The sequence below is a fragment of the Radiomyces spectabilis genome (assembly GCF_025331425.1).
Source record: "Radiomyces spectabilis strain NRRL 2753 chromosome Unknown BYT42scaffold_8, whole genome shotgun sequence".
NCBI classification, from domain to species: domain Eukaryota; kingdom Fungi; phylum Mucoromycota; class Mucoromycetes; order Mucorales; family Radiomycetaceae; genus Radiomyces; species Radiomyces spectabilis.
The window spans coordinates 833,405-846,770 of NW_026251933.1; the positions used below are offsets into that span (position 1 = coordinate 833,405).

At 44.7% G+C, this 13,366-nt stretch overlaps 1 protein-coding gene across 1 annotated transcript; it reads right to left on the minus strand.

Moving 5' to 3' along the window:
• Positions 1–118: 118 nt before the first annotated feature.
• BYT42DRAFT_498325 (uncharacterized protein) lies at positions 119–12,567 on the minus strand (the record flags this gene model as incomplete). Its single annotated transcript, XM_051564556.1, has 30 exons — positions 119–631; positions 823–1,128; positions 1,361–1,480; positions 1,550–1,627; positions 1,815–2,029; positions 2,061–2,071; positions 2,253–2,854; positions 3,022–3,522; positions 3,588–3,860; positions 3,943–4,417; positions 5,351–5,482; positions 5,540–5,637; positions 5,697–5,909; positions 5,979–6,048; positions 6,096–6,422; positions 6,498–6,677; positions 6,753–7,017; positions 7,121–8,711; positions 8,784–9,067; positions 9,141–9,258; positions 9,349–9,438; positions 9,648–9,901; positions 9,969–10,165; positions 10,236–10,419; positions 10,488–10,569; positions 10,643–10,922; positions 10,997–11,338; positions 11,437–11,589; positions 11,675–12,279; positions 12,337–12,567. 30 exons carry the CDS (start codon positions 12,565–12,567, stop codon positions 119–121), a joined length of 8,790 nt encoding a protein of 2,929 aa, XP_051422336.1.
• Positions 12,568–13,366: the final 799 nt, after the last annotated feature.

Genomic DNA, 13,366 nt, shown 5'->3' on the forward strand with positions numbered 1-13,366 from the left:
TTCTTTTTTTTATTATTTTCTTTTTTCCTGAATCGGACACTGAAATCCCTTAATCGGTCGCTGTCTGTACATTGTTGTGTGATGGTTAGGTTTTTCGTTGGGCCTTCATATTTTTTTTTTAATCCTCATCCTCATCGCCTTCCAACAGTTTGGCGTAATCTTCATATGAAGCAAACGTAGGTAATCGAGGTTTCTTCTGTTTTCTCTGTTTCTTGTGTGATGAAGTATCGTCTTCGACTTCTTCCATGTCGGCATCCATCAGTTTTCGTTTCGTGGTCGCCGAGGCTTCCTGCTCCTCTTCGTCCATGTCTGAGAACTCCAACATTTCAAAGTCATCCATCGATCCATTGTCTTCGCCTTCCGGCTCCGATCCAATTTCAGGCTCGACTTCTCCTTCACTGTCTTCCATCATTAAAGCCCGCATTTCCTCGTCGTCATAATCGTCTTCATCTTCGTCTACATCGACATCATCTTCTTCATCATTATCCAAATTACCGGGTATAGATGACACCATGGCACGCCAAACTTCATCTTCTTCTTCATCTTCTTCATCACCCCCTTGTTTCGTTTTCTTCGCTTGCTGGTCAGGGGCACCCGATGCCTTTTGTGTAAAATATTTATGGAAAAAGACCTGGTGATCGAAAAAAGAAAAAAAAAAACAATAGCATAAGATGGCGCATATTCCCCGACATCATCATCATCAAACAGAAACAATCATTCAACCCAGTAAACTTTTTTTTTCACTCAGCTCCCCTCTTTTTAGCTCTTTTGCCCCCTTGTATGTTTTTTTCCCTTTCCCCCCAAAAAAAGTTAAGTCATTACCTCATCGACAGGCACATCTTTCACTTGTTGGCGCCAGAAAGTTTCCGAGTTCAGTGCAACACTGGTCTGCGATACACCACCACCGCGTGTGAACATGACTCCGCCGTCCCGTCGACTGCCCAACGGTTGCATGATGGACGAACCCTTGGTAGTTGCTTGTTTCTTCGGATTACGGTATACAAATCTGTCCAAGAAATGCATCAGCGTGTGATGATGCAGATCAGGCTGATCTTTAATTTTCTCGCCCTTGAGCAGAATTTCAGCATATTTCGCCACGCTTGGATGATAATGATCTTTAAATGGTATCTAAGAAAAAAAAAAGGCAACAAGATCAGTCATCGGGACAATTTCATCCTCTGGGTCTGTTTGGTCCATCTCGGGGTTCCGCCTCTACTTAGCCCATGCATTTGTTTTTTCTTTGGACTCCACATTCTCACTCCCCCAACAAAAAAAAATAGCAATCCAAAACATCCTATCCAATCAACACCTCGTCCCGCCATCGATGGTTGGTTTTTTTTTCTTTTTTGGCATGACTTACCAGCTCCCAGAGACAACTCTTTTCGGCATTGCTAAATCGAGGGTCTCGTTTTCTTCCATCGTACGCATTCTTTAAGCTGGAAGACGTGTATTCTTCCTTCTCGAAACCTTCGCTTGCTTGCTTGTTTTCGGTGGTGGCATCTTTCTCGGTTTTCTGGTCCTTCTCTGTCGCTTCCTCATCGTCTGAAACATCCACAAAATGCTCCTCTTCATCATCCTCTTCCGGCGTCGTTAACATAGCACGCAATCCACGCTGCTGTGTCATTAACTGCCAAAAATAACAAAAAACAACAAAAAAGCATCCTTTAGACTTTCTGCAACCGCGCATTTCCTTCCACACACACACAATCTCTTTCTCTCTCTCTCTCTCTCTCTCTCTCTCTCTCTCTTGTTCTCTCTTGTCTCCTCCTTCTTTTTTGTGTTTTTAGTTTTTTGAGTCTCTCCTCGATCTTTACCTGACTTAGAATGTAGAAAATACCACAAATAAAGGTCGGCTGATGATAGCATGCAATTTGTACCATGCGCTTGACAAACGCTTTCACCCGCTTGGTGTCGGAGTCGGCTTGGATCGCTTTGAAGAGTAAATTGAGATACATAGCGTGTTTGGAACTTGTGACCAGTCGGGGGTCCAGCATCGATTCGTACAAAGTTCGATAAAATCGGTCCGACGCTGTATTTTTCGTTTGGGAAATCGCAAATACAAGTGTCAACGCTTGAATGGCCGTATTGAACGATCCCGTATGCGTAATCTTGAACAAAACTTCCATGTTGGCTTCAAAACTATTATAGATTTTTTTAAAAAACCAGTCAGTACATTATCATCATTATCATCAAACTAAAGCATCGGCGCCATTTCACGCCTCATTTATGCAGACCCCAGGTTCCCCACTTACATATCATCCGACATTTGGGCAAAATGGAATGCACGATTAACACCGGTCAAAATGGCTGCCATCATTTTGGCGTGAAGTTCATCCACTTGCACAACGGGAGCCGAGGTGTCGTTCTTTTTATTCTTCTTGCTTTTACCGTGCTTTTGCTTTTGCTGTTGTTGTTGCTGTTGCTGTTGTTTCTTGGCCTCTTCTTTCGCCGCTTTATTGGCGTCTTTCTCATGCTTTTCCGAGAGTTTCAGGATCTGTCGGAAAAAGACAAAGTACATGTCGATCAATTTGTTGGCAACCGCCGTATCCTTGCCCGTCAAAATCGTTTGATTAAGTGTAATGATGGCATAATACTGCGCACGCTCCGTGACGTTGGGCCGCAGGAGGAGTTGCTCGATTTCTCGCACCACATACATCTTCATGCCAGGATGGGCCACCAGTAACTCGGTCAACATTTGCGAAGCTTTGGCTGCCACCTTGTTCTCCGCATCACCCAATTTGTTCACCAACAATTTCAACAAATTTTGCTCTTGCTCAGCTTTACCCTTCAGGAGATCATGCATGCATTTCACCATGCTGTATCGGACATGCATTAATGTATCGTGTGATAAAGCCTATGAAAAAGCCAAAAATAATGGAGCATTAATATCGGCATGACTCCACATGTCCTTTTTCTTGGGGGGGAAGAATCCTTCTTGTGTTCCTTTATGATCAAACATGGTCGTGATCACAGGACATGTTTTCTTTTGTTTTTGTTTCCTTTTTGAAAAATTTGTCTTACCTCAATTTGCTGCACGAACTCAAAGTAAGTCTTTTTTAGACGATCCTCAAAGACCCACAATAACAGATGTTTATCCTGCACGTCGTTACTGGCCAGGGGGCGGTCAGCAAAGTAAGTCAGCTTTCGATCCGGTAACATTGAGCCCACAAACAAATCTTTCAAGCTCATGATGGCCATCACCGCTTCCTTTCGGCCCTTCTTCTTGGTCATGGTCATCATCGTATCCAAGGTCTTCAACGCGTGCAATGGTGATTCTTGGATCAATAATGTCAAGGCCGAAATCTTATCGTTCAAAGTACCGGAGGTCAAAATATTTGACATGAAAGACCGGTCAGATGATGAAAGCAGTCCATGTTTCTCAGCCTTCTCATTTTCCTCTTCCAGCAACTTCATCGCATAACCGTATTTGACAGCCACTTCGTTCGCCGGCAAACGTTGCACACCTTCCACTGCAATCGCCGGTAATGCGACCTTGTGCCAATGCGGTGTAGGATCCATCAACTGTTCCACGGAAAATAATATTAGTCACTCGCTTAAGCCGACCGAATGCATATCGTTGTACTAACCAATTGCTTATTGGATCGAGTCGGTGTCTGCTGTTTCAGAGGTTGGGTCACGGGGCTTTCTTGCTCGTCTTCCGCTTCCTCTTCCTCCTCTTCTTCCTCATCATCGTCATTTTCACTATCTTCTTCCTCTTCTTCTTCTTCTTCCTCTTCCTCCTCCTCGTCATCGTCGTCGTCGTCGTCCTCTGCTGGTGCTGCAGCCTCCACCTCATTGTCATCCACAGTTTCACATTGATCCGATTTCAAGCCAATGCTGCTAATGAAGCTTTGCAATTCCTTCTTGAGCGCATCCTGTAAAAAAAGACCTTGTAAGCACTTCGTCCCACCAGTGACATGGATCCGACAGGGGGACACTTACAGCATCAGCATCTCCCGAGGCAGCGGTTACAAGATCTTGACTATCGTCCATATCGATCGATTCCAAGAATTTGACATCGCCCTTGGTACCGCCCAGGGCAAGAATTTCCTGAAGCAACTTGTCGTCGTCTGCTTTCGCTTTGGTGGATTTCTCGGCGGATGAGGGTCGGGACGTCTTGTCATTGCCAGGAGCGCTCTTTGGCTGTTGACGCTTGTCCTGCTTTTTCGAGGGCTTCTCCGAGCGGTTGAAACGTTTACCGTCGTTCTTTTGGTGCGTTGAGTTGCCCTTTGAATTGCCCTTATTGTGCTTCTTGTCAGGGGCCGCCATGGTTGAAAAGTTCTCGCAATCGATGCACTTGTGCCAAAACGGATGCTCGCAAGAAAAATTATTCTTTTTTTTTGATGCCTGGGATTTTTTTTTTCTTCCCAGCTTTTGTGACCAGTTATCTTTCATGACACCAGCCACCATTTTCATGCTGATCTGAGTTTCAATGTTTCTTCCCGAAAAAAAAAAGAACTTGGTCTTCATTTTTTTTGCCACGCGAGCATTGAATCGCAGTTAGAAAAAAGAAAAGCTTAATTGCAGGATAAGCTCATCCCATGATCGGTATTCCTCGGGATTCTGTATTTTAAAAAGGTGAAAGCACACACCACGTAAAGAAAGTAGTACATGGGCGGAATCGTCTTTCTTCGACCTATCCGAAGGGTATATTATACTTATTACCGAAAGGTCATCTTTTACAATAAGTTCATGAAGATGCGATATCACCCAGAATGCTTCATTTTTTATGTTCCGAATAGTGTTCTTATTTACAACTTCAGGCAACATGGCATGAACAAATGTTAATTTAGTATGGTACAGGTGGTATTTCTAGTGATCAATCTCTTCCTGAAGCAGATCTATCAAGGATGCAAAGTATAAGCATACTATAACCACACAGATCACCCAAGCCAACCACTTACCATGCCAGAGACTGTGTCCGGAAGCATCATCGGGGGTGTTTCGTGCTGTATATCCAGCATCCACATCAGGTTCCATCGTCAAGTGTTCCCAGGTGGGACTCCTACATTCAAAATTTGTCAAGAACCATTCACACAGCATCAGTGGTAATGAAATATAACTTACGGGTAGTTTGAGGAACGTGGGGATGTTTCGTCGTGCAAATGATCGAATGGATTCCCGTCACTGGCAGGTGATAATGGGGTACCTGGAATGGAGGTTGACAAGGGAGAAGCAGCACTACCCGTAGCTTCCCTTCTGTGGTGATAATGAACATCGCCATGGTCAATGACAATGGATGGCACTAAAGAAGCGTAACGCGTCAACCAGTGAAGCAACTTCATCAATATCGATACCGAGAGACAAGGCACGGCACAAGAGATACTCACACTGCTTTTTCATTTGCGACTTTTTCGCTTCCAGATGTCGCAGGAATTTCTTTCGTAACACGACCGTTTCGATCAAACCAATGACGCGATCGATGCTGATGAGTTTCTTGATGGTGTCATCTTTCATTCGATTCGCCAATAGTTCTTCGACGCTGTGGCAATGCTTCATGAGTAAACTTTTAAATAAAGTCATCATCTGCATCACTTACACAAGCGCGTTTTCAGGTACAATCAGTTTTCGTTGAACCAACATGAGCAACATCTGATTGAACGACACGCCTTTACTGGACTCCACCATGGCCGCTTCCTGATACCCAGACTATTATTAGACAATTGCGCTGTGAAATGGGTGGATCAATCACTTACCCAATAAAGCATATCGAGATCCCGTTTGCGTGCATGGATGGTGGGTTTGTCCAAAGGACGTAGTAATTCACTCAGTTTTGCCAGATCTACCTTGATACGGTAGGGATCATCGGTGGCACTACCCACCGCTTCCTCAATCATACATTTGCTCACAAGATTTTTGTATGATATTTCTGGGTCGTAGATTCGCACCGAAAAGATGCCACTCAATTGCTGTAATGAAATAGTGAGTCGGCATATACATTCCCAAAATGTCAGATCAATCCCAGAAAAACCACCTACCCGCCAGAACGCCATGTAATGTTTGGATGAAATAAACCCGGTACGATCCAAGTCAAAGTCGGCCCAAGTTCTCTTGAACGTAAACAAAATCGTTAAGGATCAAATAATAGCAAGTACATGCTCCATCCGCCTATCCAGCATCTCCCTTGACATCCACTCCCTCCATTCTCTCCTCTGTTTCCCAAAAAAAAAAAAGGATATTTTCTGATTTCATCTCGGTTCACCAGCGAGAAATTGGCGGCCACTTGATAGACATAAGAGAAATTGTCGGCGACGACGGCCAGGAAAATGGCGGTAAAGATGTACATGGAGATAATGTTGAAGGATAAGAACAGGAAATAGCCCCAACGCAGCGAGCCGCAATCCGAATCCAGGTAATTATCAGCCACATGGCAGTTGGGATACTCCACGGTAAAATCATGCATCACCGAGTTCCATGCCTCTCTGCAGATAAAGAATAATACGAAGTGAGGCAACGAAACAAATACGGCGAAAAAAAAAAAAAGACGAGGTGCTTACCCTGTGGAATAGCGTACGAGGGAAGTCATGGTATTGGCGTAGCTTCGAAAGTTGATGTGTTCCGTGGTTGCTTGACTGCCATATTTAGTCAAACCAAAGATTTCCATAAACATGATGGCATATGTCGTCATCACAACAAACCAAACTGCAAACACGTTGAGAATCTGCCAACACGAAGCACTAAATCGGGAAACCCTTATGCGTCAGCAACCACTTGTCACACCGTGTTTCATCTTGGCCGGTCCCACTACTTACAGCATCGTCGTAAACAGTTGGTTCAAACTATCACTTCTTTGCACTAGCTTGAAACACAGCGCCGTCATGAAAAGCTTTTGTGATTCCACATTGACTTGGTGCACCTGCGATCCAAGAGTTGCAATCACACTGATAGCACTTCCAATCACTACCACCAAGTCGTACAAGTTCCACCCGTTGCGCCGAAAAGAGTTCCATCCAAGACCAAATAGTTTGATGGAAATCTCAATCCAATAGATAAAGATGAACCCAAGATACACATAACCTAAGCGTGCAAGAAAAAAACAAGAAAATCCAAGTTAGCCCTGCAATCCTTTGATGCAACGTCTCGATTAAAGGTCCGCCATTGAAACGGAGGAATAACTCACTTTTGATCTCCGTGAGTCCAGGCACACTGTCATCGTGATCGGTATCGGTGCACAGCATGAGAATGTTGATGATAATAATAGCCGTCATCACTTTGTAGAATTTGCCGCGCTTTTCCACCACCACATCGTAACATTTCCGTCGAAATCGGCCGGTCGGAATCACTTTGGGCCGTTTCGCAGGTCGTAATTGGTTGAGCAGCTTTTTAAGATCCAACCAACGACGCTGATCCGCCGTAAGATAAGCTGTGCCGTTACGCTTGGCAAAGTTTTCAAGCACCACTCCCAAAAACAGCGAAATCACAAAGACGGATCCGGCCAAGTTGTACACCATGAAAAAGATGCCCGCCAGCTGGCTCGCATCCTGTTGCGGACTTTGGTCTCGGCCCACAATCGACATGCTCGTCTCCATCACATCCACCCACCCTTCACCGCTCGCGATCTCAAATAACACTAGCAGCGACTTCCAAAACGAGTCAAAACTATACACGTACGGATTCGACCACACGCGTGGTTTGTAGATTTCCGATCCGTCCGGCATGGGTTCCTGAGTTTCCAACATGGCCTCATAGACGCACATACTTTTGTTGCCAATGAGATCATCGTCATCATTGCACTGATAAAACAGACCTTGAAACACGTTTTGACCGTACAGCGCAAAAGGCACAATCAGACAGATGCCCAGGGCCGCCGCATCGAGAATTCGAGGTAAACCCGTGACAAGGATCGACGTGAACATAATCTTGGCCGGATTCAGTAAATTGATCAAGCGGAGTGCTCGCAACGCTTTAAAGGCACGAAAACCACGTTCGAGACCGGTTGAGGCCGCAAATTTGCCAAAATTGGACATGTACAGAGTAACGAGCACGAATAGATCCAGAATATTCCACCCATTGTGCAAATAAGCATTGGGTGTCCACAGTACACCATCCGCAATGATTTTCACCACCAGCTCCACCGTAAAAATCACCGTAAATGCCCAATCGGCGTGAGCCAGCCGTTTCAATTTGTCGGGATCATGACGATGCTCGAATTGATACACGGGCGAGTTATACACCGTGAGCACCACGTTGGTCACAACGCAGCATACAATGATGACGGAAAATATCAGACTCCCGATACGCGAAGGCGCCGTGCCGTACATTCGTTCACCGCGACTCGGCGGCACAAGGAGTTGGCACCATCGTCGAATGAGGTTGCTTTGCGAAAAAATATACAATGACTTGTCGTACGTGGGATGGTTCAAAATAAACTCTTGCTTGAGCGCACGCCGTTCTTCGAGATCATGCTGGGTAGTTTCGGCCGACCGTGCGACGGCGGTCTCTTGCAAATTGGAAATAACGTCACGCAACGTTTGCGATCCATTGTTGGTATTGCTGCGATTCATATTATCGTGAAATAAGCTGAGCAGTTCAAACGCGCTGAGATTATCCGAATTGATGATCCGTCCGCCTGTCGTATTATTCGTCGTAAAGACCGTGGACGTATTGTCATGGCGATGACTGTGCGTGAGAAGTCGACTGAGCGTGTGGCGTACTTTCGCAATCCATCCACCCTCTTCTTCTTTGGCTTTTGAATTCGGTTCATCCTTGGGCTTCTAAAAAACAAACGAGCGGTTCGTTTCCCATGACTGATATCCAGGCGACGCTTCGGACATTTGGCTTACCTTTTTATCCAAAAGCACGGTACTTTCTGCGGGGCCATTCATGAACTCTCGAATGACGTTCTTTCGTACGGGTAAAACAAGATTGGTAGGCATGTTATTGATGGTCACACCTTTGGGTTGTTCACGGAAATGACGGTAAATGTTCCATCGGCTCGTCACATCGGAACTGTCCAGTTGCACCTCGGTCGTCTGGATGAAATGCTGCACTTGCCGCTCTCGCTTTTGCTCCTCGGCCGTCTCAAAATTTTCCATGAGGATGGCAATAAACATATTGACAAGCACAACTAAATCATCCCGAAATTTAAATTAGTCCACGAGTTGACGTGAGAGCAACAGAACGCATTGGATCCTATTTACAGTTGGAAAAGGCAAACCACAGGACCAAAAATGTGGCATGAACAGCGGCATTTCCTGTGGGTGCGCCGGCTTCCATGGCATCGTATAAAACGGTGGTCCAATCCTCGCCCGAGAAAAGCTATTTTCGTGGACAGCGAGTAGAGGGAGGGGTGCTAATTAATGGATTTGTATTTTTCAAGAGACATTCCACCTTTTTTTTTTTTTTTACCTGATACAATGCAGCAAACGAATTGTAAATGGAAAAGAAGCGCATCTCGTTGTCACTATCATTCAATACTCCCTCAAAGAGTTGAAAGGCCTAAAGATTCCACATATCAATGGGTCGATCTAGTCGTAACCCTTGTATCCGCATTATCGACTTACAATTAGAGCGCAGATTAAGGTCGCCAGAACAATAAAGAACACCAAGTTGATTAAACCGTGCACACTACCGAGCACCCGTGACTGCAGAGACAGAAGTTAATACGTATGCAACGATGCGTTCTCGTGGATCTTTCCACTCTGTACCATTAAACTACGCATACGCGGAATCGCTACGACGATGCGATAGATACGCAGGACTTGGAAACCAGACAACCATGCATACACCAGTTGATGATCGTGGATGGGAGGAATCCAGATAATGCAGGTTACTACGGCAATCAACAAATCGGCCCGATTCATGGTATCTTGGAAAAACACCTTCAAGTGGCGTCGTTGGCTCGCGAGTCGCAAAAGGATCTCGAGCAGAAAAGCAAGAGAAAATCCCAGCTCCACTTTGCCTACCGTAGCGCATGTAAGTTCCCTCTGTTTTATCCAATTAAAAAAAACAAGTCCTCATGAACATACTTAGAAGCTCAAGATAGTCGGGTGACATGTCGTTATTCTTCGAGGCCATTACAATAAGGTCGACGGCTACCAGGACAATCCAGAAAGGACGCATTTTGGTGACGACGATGGCAAACAACGACGGTTTCTCTACTTGCTTTTTCACCCCATCGCCAAAGGACCAGCCTTCGTCTGCATCGGCCAACACAGGTCGACGACTGCAAGAATGGGAGCCCATGGTCAATGGTTTCAATCTTTTTTTTTTCCTCTTTTTCAAAATACACTTACGTCGATGTGGTAAAAGCAGAGTGCTGCGAGTCTTCACGTACTTTGGCAAACATTTCATTAATCACCGCCACAAACAGATTGATGAGCCAGAAATTCATAACAATGACAATCACGATAAAGTAAAGGCACGCAACAAAATAATCCGCATCCATCATGTCATACATTCGATCTGTCCACGTTTGATCTATCGTACGGTGGGTTAAGAAAAAAAGAAAAACGAGCGCGCCAGGGGAACAGCCACCGATCACTCACCTCCAGTAATAATCATGACCATGAGCATGGAAGAGAAAATGTTATCAAAACTGATGGTATTACCAAAGGGATTTTCGGTTTCCTGGATCCAGAGAGATGATATGTTACACAGTGTTGTTTTTGCAATAACCTAGCAATGGATTCGGCTAACTTACACGACACACCAATCCTTCGGAACAGATGAACCCTTTCGACCAAGGCCCTCTTTCTCCGTTCTTCAATATAAACGGCTGTACTTGGCCATTTTCCATGTATCCGCCACAGTATTGCTGCAATTCTTCATGATGCGATGGATCCTCAGGATCTGGATGAAAAATAAAAAATAAAAGTAAATACAGGAATGGTTCTGTAGAGACATCTTCAAGGGTGGGGGACTTGCCTGTCCAAACGCAATGACGCAAAAAAGAGCCCTTAAAGCATTGAACCCCGATAATGCTAGATCAATCAAATAAAAAAGGATCGGCCCCTCTGCTCAAGTTTTTCAAAAGTGCTGCATTGAGTGAACTTACGCAAAAATGATAAAGAAGAAACCGACGAAAAAGAGCACGCGCACTAGTAGGGGTCCGGCCTTTTTCAAACTGTGAAGAATGACTTTACTGCCTGCAGTGACATTCAGTAAACGTAAGAGAAGAATGGCCGACATCATTTTGAACACCAGGATGCGTCGTGTCTCATCGACAATTTCTTGATGGGTGCATAATAGTGCCAAATGGATCCAGTACGAAATCACCGCGACAAAGTCGATGCGGTTCCAGCTGTGTCGCAAGTACGCTTTCGGTAACGCGGATTCTTTGCGTTGACGAGGATTGCGGATCAAGCCATAAACGATAATACGAGCAATGGCGGTCAACCTAATCATCATGAAAAAAAAAAAATCCCAGATTCGTGATTTTAGCTGCACTGTCACACATACAATCATGCTTTAAAAAATAAAATCAGCGATACTAACGTGTACAAGCAAAAGATGACCAGAAGAGCATACTGATCCCATGTTTCGCCCCATGTTTTTGCCGGTTCAGGCGTGGGATCCGTGCCCCAACCCACTACCAATAGGATCGTACCATGAAGTGCAATGAGTAGCATGATCAATGTCTCTGTCCATCTATAAAAAATAGACCAAGCAATTAGTCATGACCCGGATGTTCCGGAGTTTATACAATAGTTGCGTTTTTCTGCCGTTCACTTACTGCCAGCAGAGTAATCGGGCGATCCATTGACGAAGTGGATTTTCGGGAGAAAAGATGCCACAACTGTTGCCAACCAGATAGATCTCGTTACTGATAAGCACGGGTTCTTTGGCGGCATCCTTTTCGTTTCTATTCTCGGACGGTGGTGCTGCATCGTTGGTGGGTAATAACGGTCGGGTACTGCTCTTGGATGAAGTCACGGTCAAGGGGATCACTTCTTCCACGGTTGAAATGAGTCGGTCTTCGTGTGATACCGGTTTCACTGGTTCCTGAATCGGCAGCATAATTGATGTTCGATGGGGACGCGGGGAAACGTCGGCCAAATTATTCATATTGACCACCCGTCTTGACAAGCGACGAATAGCGGCAGCCATGGTATGTAAAGGTTGATGTTGCTGTACTTGTTCACGGATCGATTGCCGCTTTTTGAAATCTTCGTCCGCACTGACGGGAGCAGGCTCGTACGGGCGAAATGATTGAAAAGACGGTGGAGGCGATTCATCTCGAGCGACATCGGCAATGTTAGCTGTCAATTTAGCCGTGTCAGAGTACTCGGCTTCTTCCAATGCATAGTAAGATGTGTCTGGGCTTTCCAGTGACAAAGGCTGTGAATGAGCTCGCACAAGAGGCGGATTGCTGCCATGATATGTTAATGATGAAACTTCAGCGGCGGGCGTTGTTGATGCTTGTCGAGTGCGATCCGTGGAGGCGTGTTCTTCAAATGCGGATTCGAATTCCTTGACATTGATGGGTTTGGAACGGGTATAGTTTCTTTTGAGGGTACTTTTTCTGGTGGGTATAGCTGACTTTGGGTAAAATCCTATGAAGGGAGTGGTTCTGGCGTCTTCAGAATGCTCCTGGGAAGAACAAGGTAAAGGATTGGACAAATCCATGTTCCTGGATATATCGATAGGATCGCTCACTAAAGTGGATCCTTTTCTTGACACTTGAAAATAGTCACTCTTTATGGCTGCAAGTTGAAAGGTGTCTAATTTTCCCCCAATTTGAATAATAAATAAAGAAACTTGTCCCTCAGCCCGTCGGGAATGGAGGCGATCTTTCCAAAAATAGACAACAGACAAGGAATAAAAATGGACTCATTTTTGTTCTTTGTTCCACCCAATTGAAACTTGATCACAATAAAAACGTACATTGTCTAGAGAAAAAAATGTCTTGTTTTGTCCATGTCAAAGAGTCATGATATCCAATGTGGATGGCCAGAAAGTCGCACGACTTTGAATACTTAATTTAGCATAAATTTGTTGTCACGGCACGGTGATTAGAGTTGGAAGAAATTTTTGTTCTCACCCCTCCCGCTTATCCATTTAAATCAATGGCTACGGTTTATACTAGAATGAGGGTCATCAAGATAAATCTTACTGAAACTCTATCCTGCAACGAATCTAATAGCAAAAAGGACGAAAAGAATTGACCTCGAGCAGATGTAAACATCTTTCTTTTGATGAATATATCATTGAATTATTACATACTAGATCTACTGCATAAACGTTTTGTGAGTCTAATTTCTGAATGACAACTTAATTTATATGCAAGTTAATGCCTGCGAGCAACACGTCGTGTCTCCCCCATCAGAAGAAGCCTCTACAGCACCTGAAACTAAAAAGTAACTCCTATGATAGTCAGTAATATTGCCAAGTTGGTAATAAACATGTTCGACACCAACCAAGTCAG